Raw genomic sequence first — 26,210 nt, 5'->3', positions numbered from 1 at the left:
TTTTCGACCGTCTGACTTGTCGTTGAGTTGTACTACTGAATTTCGTGCCACCTCCTTCGACATCATGTTCTCCTAATACTTTCTCAATTTTCGAGATTTCTGAAAATTTTCGACCGTCTGACTTGTCGTTGAGTTGTACTACTGAATTTCGTGCCACCTCCTTCGACATCATGTTCTCCTAATACTTTCTCAATTTTCGAGATTTCTGAAAATTTTCGACCGTCTGACTTGTCGTTGAGTTGTACTACTGAATTTCGTGCCACCTCCTTCGACATCATGTTCTCCTAATACTTTCTCAATTTTCGAGATTTCTGAAAATTTTCGACCGTCTGACTTATCGTTGAGTTGTACTACTGAATTTCGTGCCACCTCCTTCGACATCATGTTCTCCTAATACTTTCTCAATTTTCGAGATTTCTGAAAATTTTCGACCGTCTGACTTGTCGTTGAGTTGTACTACTGAAATTCGAATACCTCCTTCGACATCATGTTCTCCTAATACAAAGTTCAATTTTCGAGATTTTCGAAAATTTTCGCCAATTTTCGGCCGTCTGATCTGACGTCGAGTTGTACTACTGAAATTCGTGCCACCTCCTTCGATATCATGTTATCCTGATACTTTCTCAATTTTTGAGATTTTCGAAAAATTTCCTCAAAAATTGAGAATGTATTAGGAGAACATGACGTCGAAGGAGGTATTCGAATTTCAGTAGTACAACTCAACGACAAGTCAGACGGTCGAAAATTGTCGAAAATTCTTGAAAACCTCGAAAATTGATCTTTGTATTAGGAGAACATGATGTCGAAGGAGGTGGCACGAAATTCAGTAGTACAACTCAACGACAAGTCAGACGGTCGAAAATTTTCAGAAATCTCGAAAATTGAGAAAGTATTAGGAGAACATGATGTCGAAGGAGGTGGCACGAAATTCAGTAGTATAACTCAACGACAAGTCAGACGGTCGAAAATTTTCAGAAATCTCGAAAATTGAGAAAGTATTAGGAGAACATGATGTCGAAGGAGGTGGCACGAAATTCAGTAGTACAACTCAACGATAAGTCAGACGGTCGAAAATTTTCAGAAATCTCGAAAATTGAGAATGTATTAGGAGAACATGATGTCGAAGGAGGTATTCGAATTTCAGTAGTACAACTCAACGACAAGTCAGACGGCCGAAATGTTTGGAATTCTTGAAAATGTTCATACATAACATGATTCGCGCCTAACCTGAAACTTTTTTCAAAAATTTTCAAAGTTAAAGAATAGTCGTGCGCAGGATGTGGAATAAAGAACACATATTATCTGCTGCAACTAATTATTCTTTATTTTCATAAAAAAATTACAATATTTAACGTGTGTCGTGGGTGAGATAAGAAGGTGCCTGGCAGGAACGCGAAGACGTAGGTACGAATGTGCAGCCCATTTGGATCAGAATTGTATATTGGCTAGAGCGCTTTAGGGCGTTTAACCCTCTATCGTTTCAAATGATTACATTTTTATTTGAAATCCTAAGATTTGCAGATCTTTGGCCATCGATGTCCTCATTTCCAACGGTAAAGTGAACAGAGGACTTCGCACAGGTCCAATTTCCATGTTTGTTAAGAAAGGCATTGCGATTTTCATGGTCTCCACCCAGCCACCTATAATTTGACATTAAGCTTGTTATAATGTAGAATTTGTTATAGTAACGTTTAATTTTTTAATAATCGTTTCCACATGTCACCTACCGTATTTTGTAATAGCCATTACAGCTTTCGTTAATTGTGCTTGCATCTCCCTTGCTTTCAAAACATTTCCTCCTTTCCATTGTGTGAGGATTTCCTGCGAATATTCTGGGAACATGTTTATCGTTGTCACTATGAACGAGTCCATTCCTTCTGAGCAGCCTGCGTTGATTAGCTGAAAGAAATTGCAATTACGTTTATTCTGTATTCTTAATTGTATAGTGGATGCCTTAGTAGCTATAATACATATTATATAATAAATATGTACCTGATCATTGCCGAGGAAAACTGTATACTTTTTGTTATCAGCGTACAGTGCTTGAATACCTTCGTCCAGGATTGAGCTCGTGAATTTTATTCCCGCGAAATTTGGAATTTTGTCACCAAGGGATTCCAAAAATTGTCCCATATGAACTGAGAAAATTGAACGATTGTTATTAATTACGTTCAAATTCTACACTATACCGATTATAATGATCAACGCTACTTACTGTTAATATTCGTGAACATCGGAATATGATAGTAGAAGAATGGAGTGTTTGGCGCAGCTTTGCCAACCGTTTTCAAATATTCGGTCAATTGTTCCACCGTTGTCGGTTTGAAATACAATTCGGGCAGACATAATATGGAATCAGCCTTAATGCTTTCAGCGTGCTTTGCCTTCAAATAAATATAGCAATTTTAAGTTCTAATTCATATAGTTGTAACACAATACTCTTACCAGGAGAAGGCACGAGATCGTGGGGTCTCAGATTTTCTCGAAACTTTACATACTGGTAGATTTCGTTCTCCCGTTTATGAAAATACAGGGTGTCCCAAAATTCCTTCAACAGCCGGAAATGGGAGGTTTCTGACGTCATTTGAAGCAACATTTGTCTTAGCGAAAATGTTATCCGCGGCTTTGTTCAGGAGTTATTAACGAAAAACACGCACCAATCTGAGCGCGACCTAGACGCGAATTGGCACAGTCAGCCAATAGACAGTTGGCGCGCCAGGCCGACTGTGCCAATTCGCGTCTAGGTCGCGCTCTGATTGGTCCGTGTTTTTCGTTAATAGCTGCTAAACAAAGCCGCGGATAACATTTTTGCAAAGGGGTTCAAATGATCTCAGGAACCTTCCATTTCCGGCTGTTGAAGGAATTGTGGGACACCCTGTATAGCATTATAGGGTCAGATACTCAATAAATTTTGAGATATTTACAATTGAAATTTTATTACAGTTTCGTATAGTTAAGTACAGTTTCGGTTGAAGATATTGTCAAGTGCCAAACGGAGTGGTGGTAACGTACTTAGTGCCTTTCTGTACACTACGAACAATATAATAGTTTAAGAAAACCTCTTAGCCTAAGCTGACACACCTGCACTAAGTGCAATAAAATGGGCCTTTAGTTTAGTCCCCTAATTTACCCACTACTTGAAACTTTTGTGCGTAAAAGTTTCATGTATCTAATGTAATTACATATTCCTTTTCTGGCACAATAAACGCTCTTTTTTTTTAAAAAAAAGAAGGTGGTAACGTACTAGGTTGGTACTAGGAAGGCCAGGGTTCAAATCCCTTGCCCTCTTTTTTTCTTTTCAGTTTATCTATTTATTGCATTTCATTTCTATGTTTATTGTATTTTGTATGTAATGCATGGTTTTCGTTATTCTTCTTTTCTTTTCAGGCACGGTTGATAAAGTTAATGTTTATTTACATATATATTGCTTCTCAATAAAATTTTAATATTATGTTTCCTATGGATATTAGGAGTGCATTTTTCATGTGTAAAATCCAATCAATTAAAATAGATAAACTGAAATGAAAAAAAAGGAAAAAGAGGATGTGGTTGGTGAGTACCAACCTAGTACGTTACCACCACGCCGTTTGGCACTTGAGACAATATCTTCAACCGAAACTGTACTTAACTATACGAAACTGTAATGAAATTTCAATTGTAAATATCTCAAAAGTTATTGAGTATCTGACCCTATAATGCTATATTTCCATAAACAGGAAAACGAAATCTACCAAAGTATGTAAAGTTTCGAGAAAATCTGAGACCCCACGATCGTGCCTTCTTGTTAGAACGCATTGTTTGTATTATACATACGAGCTCCAGAACGTCCGGGAGAGGTACACCGCCAACTTGAATCATCAGATGTTGTTTGGTTGTTTTTACTGCGTTCGCCCATGCTGCAGCTACTGATTTTCTCTCAGCTACTGACATGGATGTACCCTCTCCAGTGGTTCCATTCACTATTAGATAGAAATGATACGTAAATGATGATTTAATTATTACAAATCTTTTAGTTTATACATAGTTCTATATATATGTTCTATATATTTATGTGGCAACACGCATCATCTAACTGAAATAAACATGAAAATATGTCCAGAAATATACAGGGTGTCCCGTAACTGGTGGTACAACCGAGTAGGGGGTGATTCTACGTGAAAAATTGAATCGAAAATGTAGAATAAAATTTTCTCATGCCACTTTATTTTCGAAAAAAAATAAGTTTGAAAATTTAATTAAATCTGTCTGTAAATAGCGTAAATAGAAAATCTGTCCATCGATCCATTGACAACGCTTACGAACAAGAATGGAGGTGATCTACAATGAAATCTGTCGAGCTGAAGCTGGTCCAAGTGCACGCGTACTCGACAAATTTTCACTTATTTTTTTCGAAAATAAAGCGTCGTATGAAAAAATTTTATTCTACATTTTCGATTCAATTTTTCACGTGATTCTACCCCCTACTCGGTTGTACCATCAGTTACGGGACACCCTGTATTATCGTGATATTCGAACAAGCAAAATCATAAAAAATGTAATTTTTTACTTACCGAGAATGCCAGTGACCTTCTTTTTAGCCAAATATTCAGCATATTGTGGGATAACTGCCAAATTCAGGGTTCTTTGGCTACAGAAAGTGGAAGGAAATTTCAATGTGAATTTGTTAAAAATTGTATAGGATTATACAATACAATGTAGTTATATTACCTGTCGTTATTAAACGGGGTGAATACGGGGACCATAAGTCCTTTGAAAGTAAAAGCTGGTTTCTACGATAAACAAATTTTGTGAATATTATTTCTGTTGGAATTTATTTAAGAAACAAATTGACTAAAATAATCTACTGTTATTTAGTATGCAGATTCAGTTTGTTTGACTCTCGAACACCTACACAAATGAACATTTGTATCTATGCTGTCTGCGTCATGGAACCCTCAACTCCCACTTGTTTCTTAGTAATCCAGTCAACGAAAAGTTGTAGAGGGAAATGGAAGGGACACTTTTTTTTCCTTCGGGTCTTTGTTCGGACTAGTTAGGAGGTAAACATACTAAAAGTCCCCACTCGTAGGAGGTGAGCAGTGTGCAGGGGACACGAGAAGGTCCCCTTTTTCGGTTTTCCGCTTATATTTCGGAAACTATGCGTCCTAGCGATAAGACCATTCTATACAAAATTAAAGCTGACAAAATGTGCCATAAGATTGATTTGATTCAGTTTTTCGCTATCTCGCATAGTTTCCTAGATAACCGCGCTCAAAGTTCACTAATTGTGAAAAAGAAATTTTTGCCTTATTTGACTAGCTAACTCTTCAGCACAATTAGTGAACTTTGAGCGCGGATATCTCGGAAACAATGCGTCCTAGCGATAAGACTACTCTATATAAAATTAAAGCTGACAAAATGTGCCATAAGATTGACTCCATTCAATTTTTCACTGTCTCGCATAGTTTCCGAGATATCCGCGCTCAAAGCTCACTAGTTATGCTGAAGAGTTAGCTAGTCAAATAAGGCAAAAATTTCTTTTTCACAATGAGTAAACTTTGAGCACCTCAGCTCAGCTGGCGATCTGGCGACACTGATGCTGCATCTCTTCTCGCGCATGCGCGGAAAAAACAGTAACGTATCTAGAGGTAGCAGAGCCCTGAGCAGTTATGTATTGGCAGGAATGTACCGAAACAATCTGTTCCGAACGAAAAGACGCCAGGACGTGTCCTACGAGTTACAAAATATACACAAATACGCATGTTGAACATTAATTTTTCAGAGTCAAATCATAATAATTTTTTAAAATTCTGTGGGGTGCGCTCAAGGTACCCCATTTTATCGAGAATCTAACTTTACTGAGGTTGAAATCGCCGCGCATGCGCGAGGAAAGATACGCCATATCATAACACTGATCCTCACTTCTGTCGTGTTTGTCAAATAGTAAAGACATGCCTCACAACGTGCCTTCATATATACATTATATAGAATAAATTCAATTTCATATTTAATCGTGAGTGGTTCATTGTATACCCATATTCTAATAATTTCAAGTATCAAATGTACTAAAATTTGTTCAGTTGTGTTCGAATAAATGTTCAATTAATTTTCATGAAATAGTATATTGAAATAATTATATGTATATGGTTACATACCGACATGGTGGGTAGCTACACGGTGCGTGTTCGAATGCGACGAGAATCAATTGGCATACTGCACGACACTCACCGGAGAAGAACATTTTATTCAGCTTTGATAAGATTGTACTACCTACTTCGTATCGTATATCTTATATCTCGTGTTTACTCCCTTTTAAAACTATACTTTTGTATGTCTCATTGGAATATGATAATTACGTGGCCGGTACAATCTAGAAAGTGATTACTGTGTCATTTATAATATACTTATGCAAGACAGATAACAAGCAAGTTTCGAATTATTATACATGCATATAACTGTTCATAACTGTTTTATATGCCTCTGTTTTGGTTGATTTTGATTATCTTCTATGGAAAGATAAGAACGTCGTTATTTTCCAGAAGCTATTTAATTTTAACGCTTTATCCATCGCATCGCGTATGCTTGTTATTGTACGCGTATCAGTGTTGGGCAATAAATACATTTATTTAAATAAATAATTATTTAAATAGAAATTTAAATAACAAGTTATTTAAATAGAAATTTAAATAACAAGTTATTTGTTATTTGGATATTCAAATAAAGCGCAAGAATAATTATCTATTATTTGAGCAAGTCTAAATGAATTTATTTAAAATAATAAAGTTAATTGTTATTTACAAATACAATTTGCAATTATTATTTGTATTAGCAAATCATAAATTAAATTGTACATATATTCATTACCAATGTATTTATATACCCAATACCATGTATTCTTGCTAAATTCGTTGCACTTTCAAGATCTTTAATTATTTTGTATTTCTCTTCAATAGTCAAACAAAACTACACGTTTTCGTTCCATTGCCATTGCGATACTGTTCTCTGCTATCACATTATGTATTCTTTAAACAAGATATAAGAGAACACCAGAAGCTATTTATTTGATTTCCACCTTAATCGAAATAATAAATAATCTTTTACTTGCAAATAAGAAATAAAATTGAATTGAAGTAAAACGTTTAGTTATTATATGCAATTAAAATCACACGTTTATTTACTATTTAATTATGTATTCTTTAAACAAGATATAAGAGAACACCAGAAGCTATTTACTTGATTTCCACCTTAATCGAAATAATAAATAATCTTTTATTTGCAAATAAGAAATAAAATTGAATTCAAATAAAAAGTTTAGTTATTATTTGCAATTAAAATCACACGTTTATTTATTATTTAAAATAAAATTTGCCCAACACCGACGCGTATGGCAAGGTTCCAAATGATTGCGTTACACATAACATTCCCAAAAAGAAACGATTCGATTAAGGTCAGCGAATAAAAGCCACGAGGATTATTTATAAAAATGCTTTTCATGTTTATTTACATGTAGATTTTCTTTTCTTCTACAATGCCTGTGGTATATTCCCACGGGGTATACCGTAGTGATAAATTATACATAAAATTTAAGATGGCCGCATGCGTTTTCTCCGTTTACGAGTACATATTACAACCGCTCGTTCGTTCCTCGAGACGAGAACGTAGTACTACGTGGGAGAATACACCGTAACGCCAAAGAACATTCTACATAATGACATCTGCTGCTACTCGTACAACGTCTTCCACATGTTCCACCGTTTTTCATTTACATAAATACAATCACTTTACCGAACGTTTCTATCTGTTTCTTTTCCTCTAGCTCTCCGTAATTTCTCGACACACTCGCCATGTCTCGGCGTAACATTAAGCCAACTATTAATACAACGTTAGAACTTGCTGTCTGCCATTTTTTTTCAAGAATTAAACTTTATACTCTACGATGGAATTTTTTAAACGTACACCTCTGCCGTTAGTACTAACGTTACTACGATAATTAATACATATTTCGTTTGAATCGTTCTCGGTAGTCCATCAATTGGAAGCCGTACGTGTTTTCATAATTATGTTTTAGACGGCGAACATTATGACAAAACTGAACGCGCGAATCGAATGGAAAACGGTAAAAAACATTTGAAGAATTTAAAAATACTATCGTATTACTTTCAACTCATTCAAATGGTTAATACAAGATATAAATACGCAAATCCCCGCAGTCTAGTTGTTAACACATTACCTACCGGTGATTATTGCATAATTTTCAGAAATTTATGGTACATGGCTAAACACTTTTTAATGGAACCTTCAATGGCAACAGCAATTTTCATATTGAGAACTAACAAGTCACCCACAATATCGTCATCTAATAGTATCATTTAAGATTGCAATGTAAAAGAAAATTTCTATGCTTTCTTTTGGTACAGCATAATTATTTATTAAAAATCCTATTAATACACTTCCGGTAGGTAACGTGTTAATCTTTTGAAAATTGATTCTGTAGAAACAAAATGTAATTAATTTCGCATGCAATAGATTTTCTTGTTTCACAAATAAAGTAAAATCTTCTCACTGAGTGAATAACCAATTTAAAGTTTATTTTTGTAAAAGATGATTATTTATCAGACGTCAAACATTGTGGCACAAAATTGCTCGGTACAATTCCTATTGTTTTGGTTACAAGCGTCGACGCAGCTTCGCGAGACGATCTACGTGATTGCTTCGCGAGTATATATGTATGTATACTTATTTCCAGATAAAGTATAGTTACCACTTACGTAAGAGCGCTGTAGTATTTAAGTGATGACGTAACCAGATAACACGATGCAAGTATATCTGTACAGCATATGTACTATTCTCACTCTCACGGATGTGTCGGAAATAAAGCAGAGTTGGGCAAAATTTAATTTCAATTACAAATACAATTACTTACCAATTACTGTAATTGAAATTGCAGAAATAAAATTACAATTACATGTAATTGTTACACGTAATGTAGTTGCAATTATTTAACGCCAAAATGCTGAATGTGAAAAAGAAACGAAAGCTCACTTACAAATTTGTAATTAATTTTCGGATAAATCGATTTCTTATTCAATGCTTGAAGCAAATATTTTTAAAGCAAACATTTTTTCGAACTAATACTGCTCTACTATCCTTAGCTCCAGTTGAAAGACTTTTTTCGTTTGCTTCCATGACAAACACTCCGAAAGCAAATCGATTATCCGACTCCAACTTTGAAATGAGGGTCATTTTGAAAAGTAATGGTAATCGTTTTTTGTGAAATATCAAATAATTAGCTACAAATAAATATTTAATAAATAATAAATACTTTCTAATATATAATGTGTGTGTATTTAATAAATAATCAATATTTCCCAATATATAATGTATTTAATAAATGATAAATATTTCCTAGTGAAAACTACATTGTCAATGAAAGCGGCAAGTAAAACTATTTCTTAAGAGTTGTAATTTAATAAATAATAAATATTTCCTAACATATGCTTTTTGTTTGTTCTTTTTAGACATTTCCATTAAGTAGGTATCTAATTACTTTTTTTTATGCCATTTTGGCGTTAAGTAATTGCAACTACCAATTACAATTACTTGTAAATTGCAGAAATAAAATTACAATTACAGTAATTGTGAAAGAAGTAATTGCAATTACAGTAATTGTGAAAGAAGTAATTGCAATTACAGTAATTGTGAAAGAAGTAATTGTAATTACTTAACACGATTACAGTAATTGTAATTGAGGCTAACAATTACTTCACTGTAATTATTCTTTTAAACCACTAATTTGTATGTTTTGGACCATTTGGCCGTTTTCTTATTGTAATTATAGTCCACATTTTTTGCACATGTAATTGAATATGTAATTAAATCCTCATGTATTTAATTACTGCCCAACTCTGAAATAAAGCGTGCGCCGCGCCGCGACAAAACCGAAATAAGACGCATACGTTCGTTTTTTTCTTTCTTCTTCAAAGTATAGAAAGTTGTATATTAAAAATACAAAATTTGTATAGTACAAAATACAGAATATAATTGTATATTATGTAGAGGAGACTTACACGGTACGAACATCTATCTGTACGGCAAGACAAAAGTTGAACAAAGAACCAAGAGGTCGAACGAAAAAACTCGTTCAGGGTTTAGACAGGATTGTTAGCCGTGCAAAAAAATGAGATATCAAAAAGAAAATAATAGGTATAAACATTGTTTCATCGTTCTCGATAATGTCGATAACGAAAGTCGGAGAGAAAGAGGGAGCTTTTAATGAAATAACGGGTGGTTTATTGGCATAATTACAAATGTTCTAGGGAGCATATTAAACTTATCGATCGAACGCTTAATTAAAGAGCGTATAAGCACGTTCGGATAGAGTTCTCGAACCAACGCTGCGAACCGATTCCGTGTTTCTCACACGTGTATTGAAAAAATAAAGTTACGGCCTGTCTGGGTTTGTTCACGAACAAAGGTTTTACATCGTACAAAAGTCTCAATTTAAGCACAGTTTACTACTATGGAAAACAAAGCGATCGGTCCCGACCGCCTTTGCCGCTATTGCGAATTGCGACGTCTCTTCTCCCAGGCTGGTTACGTTACTACCGTTCGGTTTTACTTAACAAATCGATCGCCGACTATACAATCGATCATTCGCAAACTGAATCGATAGTCGCACCGACCTAACTTATACTGATAAACGCACCAAAATAGCCGCCCAATGAGAATGCAGTGGAAACTAACCACAATTTTATTAAATCCGTTATCGCATGTATACAATAATATATGTATATTACATATTCATATATAAATTTCATATATAATATATAATATATATATATTTATATATATATATATCTATATGTATCTATATAGATTCGTGAACGTTAGGTTAATATACATATATATATATATGTTAATATATGTATATGTATCATAAAACTCACACTTATGAAAAAGACATTTTATTAAATATTATTAGACAGATTAACAGCCGTGGCCGGGCCAGCCTGGCCATATGGCAGAAACGTTTCTTCAAAGTGTTCATCAACTTTTCACGTTATCGATAGCCTTTTTTTGTCTTTCTTTGGCTTCGAATCGCGCGCCTCGAAGATGCGCCGCAGAATTCATTTAAGAGTTACGCGTACCGTTTGACTGGACCACAATCGCCACAATTTGTATAAAATAATCAAAAATATACGTGGTATGTATCTTGTATGCGGTTCTATTTTCTTTACACGGGTCGATTTTCTCTGTAACGAACCTATCTTGTGTGGGGGGAGCCGTGTATAACATTAGAAAATTCATTTAAACGCGTTCGAAAATTATTTTAACAGCGGAGAGTGGTTCATGTGACCGATTGTTATCGAATCATTCGGTACATTTCGATTTAAGCGCCTATACATGCATCGATACGCGTCAACTGGGCGGAGCTGGAAAGTTGACTGGTGGGGGAAACGTTGGGTCGAAACAGTCCGATTCAATTTCTTTCGGTTACGTGCCTGTCCCTCTCTCTCTCTCTCTCTCTCTGCTGCTTCTTTCGTTATTTCAAACAATTAAGGATGTTCTAGAGGTATATAACAACGCAACAAAATTTTGGAAAATTTGACAAGATATCATTCTTACTAATTTAATATTAATGCAATTACCAAAGTTTGGGTTCGATTCATCGCACCGTTTAAGAATTATAGCAACTTAACCCTTAAGTGCATCGTGTTGCCGTTTGGCAACAATGCATTTTCTGGCTCTATATTCACTGCAGGAACGTCTGGATGCTTTTTACGCATCGTAGCCACAAGGCAACAAACCGCTCACATGTATTTGTATACGTTGCGCGCCATTCATGCGTCGTAGATTTTCTAACCTCAAATATGGCAACATATGATAATTTTGTAATAAAAAATATTTTCACAAAGATGTGATTTTTTCCCTTATTTTTCTTTTAATATACACTCTTTTTTAGTAATGTTTGATAAATAGAAACTGTAAACAAAAAATCGTGCACTTAAGGGTTAAAGTTTGCACATTTTAACACGTCTTCTTATGGAGACTATTTAAACACTATTTAAACCTTTTGAAAAAACACAACTAAAAACTCCAGTTTTTTTTATATGTAGTAAAAATTATGTAATTAATTATGTGTCAAAATTTATTAGGATTCACTAAACAGTTACAGAGCAAAAAATTATAAACTGTTACAAAACGTAAAAATCGTGTTGCAGAGTTGGGCAGTATTTAAATACTTCTCGCCTCGGCTCTACAACGCCATCTCTGTACTACGATATGGAGTAACGAATAAACCATTAACCAACCATTAAAATTATTTAAATACCGATTGGAATAAAAGATACATAACTTTTATTCGTTATTCGACTTTTATTTAAATAATCATGTATTCGCCGAGAATGTATTCGATGAATACAAGATTATTTAAATAAAAGTCGAATAAAAGATATTTTTGTATTGGAACCTTCGAATAGCGAATACAAATTTTGTATCTTTTATTCGTTATTCGAAATTTCTATTTAAATACAATTTAGAGACAATGTATTTAAATATAATACAATTTAAAGACAATGTATTTAAATACAATTTAAAGGCAATGTATTTAAATACAATTTTTGCCCAACACTGTCATGTCACTAGCATGGAAACGCGACAACAGTGTAAAAAAAGTATACAAAATTATGCAAAATATACTTAAGAATGGCTTTCATTGCCAATACATTGATGGATTTCGAATTTCTTGTACTTTTGTCTCCCATTGTACCTCCAGAACATCCTCAAACGATTAATCTTACTTCTTTACAGAGTTTACTGTATATACAAACTCAGCCATCTGGCACAAATATGGTCCCTCCAGTCAATTTTCCAACTCCGTTCGGCGCACATCGTACCAGTGAAGCCAGAAAGAGCGCCGAACGGCGCTCATGTACTCTCCTCCTACCCCTTCCACTATCCCATTCCAGCACCGTGCGCAGGCGCACACGCCACGGTCCCCGTCGCGTACGTGCAACGTGTCTCTCATACGCTCCACTCATTCCCCGTCATCAGAGAGGGGGTACATCATTCCACCGTGACTCCCCTCATCTGGCATCACTGCACTCGGTAGACCTGCGTGTGGGCCTATCACCGCGCGAGTATACATATTACGCACGAATGCAAATCATTTATCCATTTAGCTATTTGTTTAGATATTACGCGCACATATTTAATGTAACAACTATCGAAGAACCACGGATATGTACAATATGGATATGCCCGATCAAGTACAGAGTATAATATATATCATACTTCCTTTCGAGTGCGTTGGAACGCGTTTCGGATACGTTCCGAAGGTTCGATTCGATCGAAAAGTTATTACCGATGCGGCCGATGTTCAATATCGTCGCCCCCTCGAGCTCTCGGGCACGGTGCAGTATACAGGTGTGCCGACTAGTGATGGTGCGGAAGGCGCTTTTTTCGCGCATGCGCGATGATTCTAGCCTCAGACGGCCTCAGTCAAGTACGAAGATCGGGTACCTTAGCCGCCCCGCTAATTTTTGGCCCCTGCCCAGTGTAGCCAGTAAGTGACCAAACTAGCACTCGAGGGGAATATAAGGTACCCCCTCTCTGATGACCAGAGTAGAGTAATATGTGACACGTTGCGCGTGCGCGGCGCAAGACTGTGCCGTAGACTGTACTGGTCATCAGAGAGGGGGTATTTGATTCCCCTCGATTGCTGGCGACCTGGCTACACTGCCCCTGCTGTAGGGCAGCGCCGAGGCCGCCACAGTTCCCCACAAACTTCAGACGTAGATACGTTCCTGACGAAATTCGCGCATGCGCGAAAAAAGCGCCTTACGTACCATCATTACTGGTGCCGACTTATACTTGACTCCAAATAAGAATGTACTTACTAGCCGACGAATTTAAGACTCTACTGCGCATCCGACTCTAACGGAACTCGTCCATTGGCTAATCCCCCTACTCGTCACTTCGCCGACCGCGCGGTCATTGGCTGACGCCATCAATGTTATGCGCAACGACTTGCGCAGTACAAGTGCATTCTTATTTGGAGTCAAGTATAGCATCTCTGTAACGTTGATGTTTTGTGATAGAGGGGTAGTAATTCTCTGGCCGCCGCCAGACGGCGCACGGGTCGTAGGTACTGTACGTGTGCGAATGAGATTGTGTGTATTCAGCAGGGCGCACGAATACGCACCATCTGGCGGCGGCCAGAGAATCACACGGAGCTCATACATTCCCCTCTTTTTCCCCTTCCACTATCCCATTCCAGCACCACGCGCACACTCCACCAACGTCCCCCACTAAGACCGTACGTTGCGCACGCGCAACGTGTCACATATTTCGACTCTGGCCATCAGAGAGGGGGTACCTAATTCCCCTCGATTTCCTCAGTCTGGCGACACTGCAGAGAATTACTACCCATAGTACCCATCAGTGTTACCAGACAGGGGCAATCGAAAAGGAATCGTGGGGAATACAAGTACCCCCTCTCCGATGACCAGAGTAATATACCAGAGAATAGAGTGAGGCGAATGGGCGAGCCTGGAGGGGGAAATGAGGTTGGTTTCAACCACATTCTGGCATCACTGCCCATCTGTCACAGTTTTCTGAGGGAAGTCGGCACACCTGTATAATGCACCGTGCTCTCGGGGGTTTCTGGACACAAACCTGCTAATTTTCTCCGAGAATGATCAACCTGCTATCTTTTAAACACCCTGTATATTTCGCGCGAAAGTTCTCACCGTGATCCGATGAGGTTACGGTTACGGTACGTAATTAGAAAGCGTCTAAAATATTCTCTCGTGTGATCAGCGATTAATTGGATACATCGATCGGGTTCCTCTCGAACCTCGTCGAGTATCGAACATGTATTTTCTGCGCGGGGTTCGTTCTTTCGTGTTACATCGTTCTTTTTTTGCTTTTCGCTTTTTTCGAACCTTTAGAGCCCGTTCAGACACGGTGGAAACCGCGCGTTTTCGACCGCGCGATTTTTGTTTTTGATTGTTCGACCGCGCGGATGCGTGTGAACGAATCCATATACGCTAATGTAAATAACGCGCGGATTCCGCCGTGTCTGAACGGGGTCTTACTCGTTTTGTGCGGTTCCAACGTTCTTCTCGGCTTTTCGTTTTCCCATCGACGTAAAGGAAAATTAATACTGCATCGTGTTCGCGTTTCAATTGGCTCCGGAGAGAGCTCGCTCGAGAAAGTGTGCTTAATGAGAATGGTCCCAAAAGTTTTATAGAAGTACATAGAGAGTCGTTTCTCGTTTTGATGGAGTACAATGTAGGTTTTTGTCTTATAAATAGTTCTTTCTTTTTCTTTTTTCAACAAACTTTTCGGAGTCGGTCGCGAGGAGAGATCTTTCTCCAAGCATAAACGCCGCGCCTTTACGGTCCACGCGAATGGAATCGAGAGAGAAGAAAAAAAGAGAGAGAGAGACGTCCGTTTTTTTAGTCGATGATATTCTCGATGCGGGGGTTTTCGCCGAGACCCAAGGAGCATCGAAATGAACCGTTGACAATCGATCAGTTATCGTTATTAGTAGCCATTGTTCGTCTATTTACATCGCGTTCCGTTCCCCAGCTGTCGTACACACCGTGAAATGTCGTTTCTCTTCGCGAAATATGCGAGGAACATAAATGTCGTCGAACAACAGATTAAATTGTTAAACAAATTTCATAAAACGTGTTCAAAGGTTCACGTCGTCGAACAACCAATGATCAAACACAGAAATGCCACGTACATTTCTTGTGGTTTAATAAAAATGATGTACTCGAAGGAACGTAATGGTCGCCGAGTAAATTATTTAATATCGTATGTATATAAATGTTTTAAGTATATACGCGTGTTTGTTGTACATGTATTTATACGCTTGGAATCTGTTTTATACACGTTCGTACAGCGGCTACTCGATAAACAACAGCTCTTTAACTCGATTCTGCTTCGCTGAGAATGACAATTAGCCACGCCCCTCGCTAGTACGCAACCAGTAGCGTGACTACTCCCAGAGCCCCAACCACTGACGCTCATCGAGCGCCCACGCTTCGAATGCTTGAAATAATGATTGAAACGTGTTTGTCGATCAAGAAACTTGTCAGCTGAACCTGTTTACATTTTCTTTATAAATCTAGTGATTCTGTAAACTGTAAAATGATATTTGTACCGGATATGATGGAAGACGCACTCGGAATGTCGCCACAGTGGCCTTTATGCCCAATTTCAGCGGTCAAAATTCAATTTTAAACAATTTTTAACAACCTCCCATCATTCGTTTTCCCATTCATGTATCCATAAAGCACTGAAATTTGTCGGAAGTTTGAAATTCTGTTAACACGCTTTCATTTTTCCACGAATTCACCTATTAGTAATTGTTACCTTATTTACATACACTAACAGATTTTTGTTTTATAGAAGTTTTTTAGCTAAGTATAAGGTATACTTTTAAGAGAAATTCACTTTTGTACTATATACATTGTTTTAGTTATTAATATTTAAAGATAACCAACGATTCAGTCACTTTCTTTATGATTCTAAGACTTTGGTAATAACTTTATTATACCTCCGAGTGCGATCGGGTGTTCATTTCTGTGCCATGTGTTCTTTGAAGTTTTCTGATTAACATGCAAGAAAAAAAGGCTGCTACTACGCGCTACTCCATGTTTTATTGTTAATCTAGGAAAAAATGGCCGTCGCGAAAAAATCGCAGCATTTCTCACATCCTGCATGTTCGCATTCGCTATATCTTGGTATTAACTTAAATAAATACTAAATAATAATAATAAACACACAATATATACTAAAATAAGAAAACAGTATACACATGAAATTTAAATAATGTACAGGGTGGGGCAATAACTATGTCCACTTTGAATATTGCCTTTATTTGTAATAATATGAAAAAATGTTATGGACAAAATTTGCGCGGTATAGAGGGGGACATGTTGTGACGTAAACATTTTCTGCGTGGGTGGAGGCATAGAGGAGATTTCAAGGTCACCTTGATTTGTTTAAGTCGAAAGACCTACTTTTTGTATCATGAATCGATAGACTATCGAATTCTGAGTAAAAATGTATTGACCTCCATATGTCTGAAATCTAATAGTTAACGAGATATTATCGAAATAATTTTCTTTCTGCTTTTGCTAATATCTCGTTAACTATTAGGTTTAGGACATACGAAGGCCAACACTTTTATACTCGGAATTTGATACTCTATCGATCTATGGTATAAAAAAAGGACATTCTGTTTAAAAAAATCAAGGTGACCTTGAAATCTTCTCTATGCCTCCACCCACGCAGAAAATGTTTGTGCCATAACATGTCCACCTCTGAACCGTGCAAATTTTGTTCATAACATTTTTCCATACTATTATAAATAACGGAGATTATTCTTTGTAATAACTATTTTAAAGAGATATTTTAATTGTAAATGATTACACTTTTCGACAGTGTACATGAAATAGACGAGTAACGTTAAAACATTGATTATAATCCGCAGTGCTTGATTGAAAAATAGCTACAAACTTTACAATCTAACACGCTCCTCTTTATGGACTTTTGCATTGAAAACATCCGTTTCGGCAAAAACTGTATAGAGTACAAAAAGTAGAAATCTCAAGCTTCAAAATGGTTGTTTTTTCATCAAATTTGGATAAATTTTAGCAAAGTTACAACAGTTTCAATATTGAGCGAATTTTGAACTAGCTGTGGCCGCTGAAATCGGGCACACAGCCCACTGTGTGTCGTTTCAAACCCAAGAAACTGGATTTCCCAATAGAAAATCTTCGAGATGGTTCAAATGAATTTCCCTTCACGATCTTGACTTCCGAGCGCATCTTGTTCGTATGGTACAGCAGGTCGCCGGTCGCCGGCTCGCATACTTTCATTCGATCATCCGTGTTCGCGACCTGCGTCGAGATATGTTGTCGAGTGATCGCTTATCATATTAGTCGAAGATAACGGGGGATAGTTATACTAAGGAAGTGGTGTCCAAAAATATATTAGGGTGCTCAGCGGCGCCACGAAATTCTCTAAAAAAATTATGTGTGTTCTCATTGAGGCGTCCTGCGACGCTCCGATCCCAGGAACCATAAGTCTATCTCTTCTATGATAATTATTCTCGTTATTATATCGTTCCTCTATCTTACTTTCTTATATTATACGATAATCTGTCATCAAGCACATCAATCAAGCGAAAATCGATTCTCGTGTGGAGTCGGCGGTGCTAGACGAAGCGAATTAGGTTCGTTCCCGGGATTCGGAGTGTCGCCGACACACCGGCAGAGGAAGATCACGATGTTACGAGTATACATTTGAAATTGTCAGTCGTGGCTCATCGAAAGTATAAAACACGTTTATTAGAATATGCTAGCGAATGGAAGACGAAGGGCAACGTGTTCGTGGCGTCTCCGGCCCGCGGTAGAAAGACTTCGTATTAATTATTCTCCGCTAGTTATTCCCGCCTATACATAGAATTATACAGTGAGAAAAAGTTAGGCTGGATGTCTCGATCGGTATATATGTATGTATACCGAAACCGAGTCGACAGTATTGTAATTGTATTTGCGTTATGAGTACCGCCGCGCCGAAGCAACTGGAATGACATTCGAAAAATGGAAAACGACCGACGCTCCTTGGTCTCTCGTGATTTACAATAAGTAACTGCGCTCCTTAACAGTCCGGGGGGTGAGGGGCCAACGATTGTAAAAGGAACCATTGATCTACTGTTTTTTTCTTTTCACTCGCCTCAGTATCAACAATATATAATAAATATGATTTGCAACGAAGGGAGCGCAAGACGCTCGAGTCGCCCAGTGTAGTTTGCACTGTTGAACATTTTTTTTGCTAAATTCTAACTTGGGCTTCTGTGCTCGAAATTGTCCCTTTTCAAACGTTCTTCGTTTCTTAATTCTTTGGAAAATTTTTATCCAATTTCTACACCTCGAATCGTTTAATCTTCGAACATTTTTTACTTCTTGCACGGTTCAGATTGTTTGAGAAAGGGTTAAAACTCTACAGAAAAATTGTTCGCACAAGCGTCAAACGTTTCCTCGTAAGTAGCAAGACTCCACGCGCGTTAAGAACTCTCGTCAATCGTATAATATATATATATATATAATATCTATTATGTATAATATAGTAACAGAGAAGACGATGTGTGAATATGTACAAACATTGCCCGCACTGCATTCTCGTAACAATTGAAATAATAAAACAGATGACTCCGTGGTGATAGAACGTCGTCGACTAGCGTTTTTCATTTTCTCTATGCTATTGGCCATTAGCTGGGGGAGCAGGGGAGGGGAGGGTTGGGGATCGACAAGATTTTCATAGTTCTCCGAACTATTGGCGAAGACTATGCGCGCGAACGTTAAGATAAAAGCTCACCTAACCGCTCAAGACAACTGTTTTCCCTCGACCGTAGATCCGCGCGTCCCAGTCATAGCGATCGCGCTATACATACTTGCAACAGGGGTGGCGAACTTGTTCGTCGGGAGCCAGAGAACCCCCACTACCGATGCGACGGTTCTCCCACTATGAAAGACAGCAGCTGACTAACTGCCGAACTAATCCGTGTGCCAGACCGATGGACATGTGATACCCCACTCTTCCACCTTCGTTCATCGGACAAGTAGAGAGGGCAACTCCTGTTTACCTACGCCGGGAGAAGAGTGGGGATGGGAGCCACGCGGGGACAGGCCGGCGAGCCGCCACACAGTGGTCTAGAAGTCAGTTCTAGTGCGAATTAATTATTGTGCGAGGAAGAAATCGACATTTTGTGTAAAAATTACTTTGAAATATTTGAGTAAAGTAAATGAAACGTAATTTACAATACTGACTACATACTTGTTTATTAATGTAATAATTATTAATCTTATACTACATTCGTTAAAATTTTTTAACGGCCTTCCAACTCTTGCGGGTTCAAGTTCGTGGATGTCAATCTCATTAAAGGGGAATACTATGGTCGATTCTAACCAAGTCTTATTTTTTGACAGAAATCTATCTTTATACCCAAATAGCACAAAGACATCTTAGAGACGTTTAAAGACGTCTGCAGTTGGACATTCAGACGTCTTAAAGATGTCCTGAATGTCCTACGAACTTGTTCCGAACGTCTCCTGGACGTATTGTGTTAGAAAACGGTACGTATTAAAGATGTCTGTTTGACGTCTGAAAAACGTTCAGGAGGCGTTCGTAGGACATCCGGGAGGTCTTTAACACGTCCCTAAGAAGTCTTAAAGGTCCTTAAATGTCTTCCCTTCTTCATTCCCATAAAAATACATTCCGACAAAAACGAGTTTAAAGTAAAACCTAGCTGTATCAGAAGAACGCATGTGGAATTGACATAAAAAGTGTAATAAAAATAACAATTGCAATTAAAATAATTTAAAAATAATAAAAATTGAAGTTGAAATTGGAGAGTTGTAATTGAAATTGAAGCAAATACAGTAACTCGAACAAATAATACCAATGCTAGTACATATGTACTGCTAGATTATGGGTATATAAAAACCACACTGTTTATGGTCTTAAAGACGTCTTCTTAGGACGTAAGACTTTCAGACTTGAAATAGACGTAAAATAGACGTTTTCAAGACGTCGTGTGTGCTATCTGGGTAATTATTGTCTATTGTCCAACGTTTCTCAATATTTTTGATAAAGTTCCCTAAAATTCCTTGAATATTGTGTCCGCTCACATTCCTTCCGACAAAAATAGCCTCTATAGTATGTACTCCACTCATCCATGGGATTGCGGGGGATCGCGTTTTCTCTTTGCCGTTTATGAAGACGAAGTAAGCTTTCAAATTAAATACTTCGCAACGCGTGCAAATTTTGTAAAACTTACGACATTCTAATAATTTTTCTTAAAAAGTATCAGTTCATAAAATATATCATAAAATGTGTGAAGGAAACGTAAACCTACCATTTCCAGTTACAGCCATACTGATAATTAGACTGCGGATTTTCTGCATTTATGACGAAAATGGACACGTACAACTTCATCAAGCAGTGGACGAATTAAGAAGATATGAGGACATCAGTGTATTAATAAGACAATTAAAAGAAGAAAGAAATTTCTATTTGGCTCCTGTGTCTTGCAATCATTGCAAACATTTTTTATTTTGCATAAAGATCCGCAGACTACTGATAATATCATATATAACAAGATACTAACACAATTTATGCACGCTTCAAGAAAGAACTCGATATTTTGAGGTTATAATTTGTAGCAATTGACTAACGCAGAAAAACAAAATGTAGTTACTGGAATGTTGACAGTCTTGCCAACAATAATACGGTGATGTGATTTACTAATTTTGCTTTTGTTGTTGTAGTATACATATCAAACCATCATACAAGTATAAATTTTAACAGATTTACGTTAGTAGGTATTTTTAATTTATTCGCGCTAGAACTGACTTTTAGACCACAGTGCGCCAGGTCGTCATCCTTGTCTTATTATATCGGAACGATAGAATTTGCTACTGCAAAAACGAATTCAGTGAAGGTGTGGGTTAGGTCGATGATCTTGAGCGGTTAATTGATCATCGAACTCCGGATAACAACCGTGGTTTTTGCGTGTTTCCTTCGCGAGCGAACGAGAGCGGCTCCTTGACTAGCATGATCTTTGTTATACTCACCGAGGATTACTTCGGTGGCTTAGGAATAATACTGTTTTTCCATTCCTCCCCTTTTTCGCTTTCTTTTCTTTAATTCGGCAAAGGCTCGCTGTTGACAAATCAACTTGTCGCGAGAACTTTGTTCCGTGAACCATTTCGTTCGTGTCGAATGGGTGGATCGCGCCTATAAAATCATTGAATACACCTCGATTCGAGAGATACATATCGATGATAGAGCTTGACTAGACGTCTTCACTTTGCATTCGAATCGTGTGCGATCGGTCGATCGTTGCTAATTTGTCTGTCTAATTGATGCTTTCGATAGAATAAAAGAGAACGTCCACGGATGAGAGTCAGGTACTCAAAGTGCAAGCGTTAATAACTGGGGGGTAAGTAAATGCTTATAAAAAAGAATCAGGTCCCGGTGTAAGTTACATCGATATTGGAAATTGATATAAGTAACGGCTTCGCGTCATCGAAATCAACTTGACTAGTTTTTCTTCAACTTTTCTACGAAGTCTCTTCTTCTGTGATCTCACGACTCACGACGACATAGAATTTTTCTTATCTTCCTTTTTTTTGCTTTTGGTATTTTAAGTACAATGTATCCGTTAAATGTAAATATATATACACATATTAAAATATATAGTTTAGATTAAAAATATGTACACGCGTATACAAAAATATGGAAAACAGGATTATGCCGATCTAGAAACTGAAATAAACCTTAAATCGTGTCGAAACTGAATGCTGCGATTCAATGGTGTTTCTTAGTGAGTATGTATTTCTTTGGGAAAGTCTTGGGGGAAGCGCCGAATTCGGTAGCCCTATTTGTCCTCGGAAAAACGAAATTCGCACGACGATTATATGGTTGACTAGAAAATGACTAGAAAATTGGTTAGAAAATGAATCACGGTTACGCTTGCCGTTGTCAAACTCGCTTATCGGGCGCGACGAAACAATCGAAATTGTGCGGACAAGCACAGAAAGACCACTGTGCTTATATGTTTTAACCCTGCTACGAACGAGCATCGATTCGACCGTATAATTTCACTATAATAATTAATCATAGTTTCTAAGTGGTTCTGAACCGTTAGAAAAGGCGGGTCAATCTTGACCCATGTTCCGCTTTTACGTATATCGTTGGCTGCGAATCTGCAAAATTCGATTTGCATAGATTATTTTCTAAAAATCAGGGCGCACTCTGAAATACTCCTTCTATTGAAAATAATGAACATTTCAAACTAAATTTCTACGTATTAATTAGAGAATGAATAAACAATCTGACGAGTTTCTCCAATCGATACTTGGAGCCTTCAACTCTGGAAAATACAAAGAACCTGTCCTCTCCTAAAATCGCAGCAGGGTTAATGAAAAGTATCAGCACCGAAGCAAACGATAAAAGTCCCGTATCGACAGGGGGTGGTCGGACCGTCGAGACTCTCGAGAATTCTTACAAATACTACGTCCAATCAAACTCCGTCTGTCTCAATCATACTACTCATTTAAAACCGGGTTCGCCTGACTCCGATCCGCACGATCGATCGCCGTCGAGTACAATTAGGCGTCTGTTTGGTTCGACAGCGTTCCAATGCTGTTCGTAGACACGAGGCTGTTTCGAGACCGACCTACGGGATTCGCGTCGAGTGTGTGTACGCGCGTGTGGGTGTGTACGTGTATATGTGCGCGTGTTTCGCCGTTCACAGATTGGCTGACTAGTTTCGTTAGTTAGCCTCCGTCTTCCGAAATGCAACGGTCTACGGTGGGACTTACGACTCATTCCTCCGAGTGGCGAAGATCGATGAAATCGACGTCGCCCGGGACTGCCACTATGACTTCCATACCCGTAGCTTCCTCAAGGAGAGTTTCTTCAAGTGCAGAGCCGCGTTGATAATATCAGACTCTCTGACGTCTTCGCCATCGGAATGGACCTCTCTCCTGCGTCCAGGAGTGAGCAGACGGTGTCTGGCCCCCCTGGACGTAGGATCGGACAGTGCCTCTGAAACAGGGGCCTTCTCCTTGCTGGATCCAGGAAGGGAAACCGATCTGCCAACGCCAAAGCCTTTGCTTAACCTGTCCAGGGTCGCCGGAAGCAGATGGCGCCTGGGGATCACCTGCTCGCGCTCCCTCAAGATGAATCTACCGAGCGTCTTCCAGAACGCCTGCGTGCTGTACACATTTTCATCGTCGCGCAGGACTCTGAGTTGCCGATTGCCGCTGCCAACGGCTCCAGTGCCTCCCCACTCCAGCTCCTCGACGAGAGCGAACTTCATCGGGTCCTCCATTCGCCTAGCCTTCACCAGCGCCTGCGCCAGGACATCCTGAGCCGAACTACTCACTCTGACCCGCAGGATCGCGTAAGGAATGTCCGGAGAGACATTGTAGATGCAGACCAGGAAGGTGTCGGTCTCGTCCCAAATGTGGGTGGACATGTCCCTCTCCGAGTCCAATTTCGAGTGACCCGCTGTGCTCCTGATGGAAGCTAACCAGGCTCTGGTGCTGGGATCATCACCGACTCGTTTGAACAGGAACCGACCCTGACCTTTCCACAGGGCTTGGGCTTGAAGCGGACGTTCCGTAGGGTCCAGGACTCTCTGAGTCGGTAGCTCTTCTTTGTCCTTCTTCTCCCAGCCTCGGGACACCTCCTCCACCAAGATGTACTCGTCTACCCGGTCTGCCGAGATCCCAGCCTTTTGTAGAGCTTGCAACATTACTTCCTGCGTGGTGCTCTCTTGAGTCACCTTCAGAATGGTGTACGGTTCGTTGGGTACCACGTGGAACACCATCAGGAAGAACATCCTTCTCTTCAACGTCACTCCGCCCAGTCCTGGATCCACCGTGGTTAGCTTCTCCGGCTCCTTACCGGTTAACGATCGCTTCGATGGCTCCTTATGGTCGCGACAGCAGGTGTTGTAGTCCAAACTCTCCTCTTCTAAGCGAGAATAGATGAATAACGTGGACAGGGCCAAAGGCTTGTTCTTGCAGGATCGTAGTCGAACGTGTCGGTACCCGGGACGTAGACATTTCAAGGGAACCACCTTTTGAGCGATCACGTGGTGGGAACTAGCCTCGACGATCCCGAAACGCAAGAACGCCAGATCCTTGAACATCACTTGGAAACAGAACCGCTCGTTCCAGATGGGATTTAGAGCATTGTTCTGCACTACTTTGGTCTTGTGCTTGGCACAGTCGCTCGGGATCCCGACTAACTCGATTTCCACGTAAGTGCTCGCCATGAAGTTCGTTGGGGACACGTACTGACCGGAGACTATTGAGAGGGTCAGATGCGCCGAATGCAGGCCGTCAAACTCCTTGTCCCAAGGGTTGAATCGTCTGGAAGTTGATGGAACATGTTTGTAGATATAGGCACTACTCGGAGATTAGACCGAATTAACACCGTTCGCTGCTGAACGGTCCAAACAACTCTGTCATCGAAACTACAGAGTCGAAGCTTGTCGCTGGACTGCGAATTTTATTCGGACTTCCTTCGCGTTTCTAATTAGATTCTGATTGAATTTTCAGACTCGTAAATACCTGTACATCATGTGTCCCTTGTCCCACATCACCGACGGTTTCCTGACGTATCCGCACTGTCCAGTTTGCTCGAACATAGCCGCATTCAGATTCAATCCTGCGTCGTCCGTTTGATAATTTAGCGCCACCATCTGGATCCCGAAGGCCCAGAAGATCACAGGATTGAAGTTCGTGGAATCGATACGCATTCCAGCCGGATATGTACGAATTAACTGGGTCTCGGAGTGCGCTAGAACCGCTAGAGGTTGTTTCCTGCAGATCTTCTTTGCTGTGCTCTCGTTTAACGAGGAGCATTGGAAACAGGCGGGGATACCGCGATTTGTTCTGAAATTAACAGATAGAATGTAATTTTGTAATCTTATGGGGGATCAAAATGGTTGACAGTTACGAAGATAATACCGTAGCGGAAAACGAACCTAAAAAGATTGTCGATGTTGCTACTTCCGCTCGCGAGCGAGGCCGACGTCGACAATGACTGCGGTGAACCGGAAGTGCCAGGTATGCTGGAGGTTGCTATGCCAGCGATACTGTGCCTCTGAACAGGGCCTGTGTGTGGCTGATGACGCGTTTTTCCAGTCGCTGCGGTTCCCGGCGTTGTGTTTAATCCTCGAAATTTAATGGCTTGCAAGTAAATTACCAAATCCGAGAGCTCCTTGGCTATTTGGCTACTTTGCTTCTGGGACTTGTCGTCGACCGCAGAATCGGATTTTAATCGACTATGCGGCACCTGCATCCCGCCTAGGTACCTCTCGTAACTGGAAATCGAGTTATCTGCAAAGAAAATTGATTAAAATTGATTGAGAAATATTTTCTGGTAATCGATAATAAGAAAATGAAATAGATTTAGTATGAAAAGCCTACATGAACAATTGTTTTGTTTAAAGGAACGAACTTGTGCAATATTTTTAAGAACCAATTGTTCCCGATTGTCTGAAACGTCTGAAACGTTTGTGCAGCGATGAGTCGATGGATAAGACACAATTGAAACGGATGAAATAATGGGAAATCTTATGGTCCTGGTATTTAGGTTAATCCATGGCTTGAAATAGATTATGAAACTCG

The 26,210-nt window shown here is 39.0% G+C and overlaps 2 protein-coding genes across 11 annotated transcripts in view; both read right to left on the bottom strand.

Annotated features, from left to right (window-relative positions):
- Positions 1 to 1,298: 1,298 nt before the first annotated feature.
- Positions 1,299 to 6,231, bottom strand: LOC143216908 (N-acetylneuraminate lyase B). 2 transcript variants are annotated; one of them, XM_076440490.1, is made up of 8 exons: positions 6,135 to 6,231; positions 4,708 to 4,769; positions 4,551 to 4,627; positions 3,814 to 3,959; positions 2,216 to 2,384; positions 1,993 to 2,138; positions 1,728 to 1,899; positions 1,299 to 1,640 (listed from the first exon to the last, which is right to left on the bottom strand). In XM_076440490.1, exons 1-8 carry the CDS (start codon positions 6,138 to 6,140, stop codon positions 1,489 to 1,491), a joined length of 930 nt encoding a protein of 309 aa, XP_076296605.1. In that variant the 5' UTR covers positions 6,141 to 6,231; the 3' UTR covers positions 1,299 to 1,488. The 2 variants fall into 2 exon arrangements, with proteins under 2 accessions (XP_076296605.1, XP_076296604.1); XM_076440489.1 differs by lacking the exon at positions 6,135 to 6,231 and adding an exon at positions 4,892 to 4,918.
- A 6,924-nt stretch (positions 6,232 to 13,155) lies between these two features.
- Positions 13,156 to 26,210, bottom strand: part of LOC143216904 (1-phosphatidylinositol 4,5-bisphosphate phosphodiesterase epsilon-1) — a 149,325-nt gene continuing 136,270 nt past the window's right edge. For all 9 annotated transcript variants that reach the window (XM_076440476.1, XM_076440480.1, XM_076440474.1 and 6 more), the window contains 3 exons: positions 25,565 to 25,919; positions 25,149 to 25,472; positions 13,156 to 24,947 (listed from right to left, as the gene is read on the bottom strand). In XM_076440476.1, the coding sequence (XP_076296591.1) occupies positions 23,444 to 24,947; positions 25,149 to 25,472; positions 25,565 to 25,919 (2,183 nt within the window). In that variant the 3' untranslated portion in view covers positions 13,156 to 23,443. The remainder of the gene's footprint in view (positions 24,948 to 25,148; positions 25,473 to 25,564; positions 25,920 to 26,210) is intronic.

Source organism: Lasioglossum baleicum, chromosome 16, assembly GCF_051020765.1.
Source record: "Lasioglossum baleicum chromosome 16, iyLasBale1, whole genome shotgun sequence".
NCBI classification, from domain to species: Eukaryota; Metazoa; Arthropoda; class Insecta; order Hymenoptera; family Halictidae; genus Lasioglossum; species Lasioglossum baleicum.
Note: the sequence above shows the minus strand (reverse complement) of the source record. Positions and strands in the feature narration are given on the sequence as shown.

What these genes read in the sequence shown, in the direction of transcription:
- LOC143216908 (XM_076440489.1), bottom strand. An exon ending in GATGTTCACGAATATTAACA is followed by an intron (nt 2,139 to 2,215) that starts GTAAGTAGCGTT and finishes CAATTTTCTCAG; the next exon opens with TTCATATGGGACAATTTTTG. An exon ending in TTTTCCTCGGCAATGATCAG is followed by an intron (nt 1,900 to 1,992) that starts GTACATATTTAT and finishes AATTTCTTTCAG; the next exon opens with CTAATCAACGCAGGCTGCTC.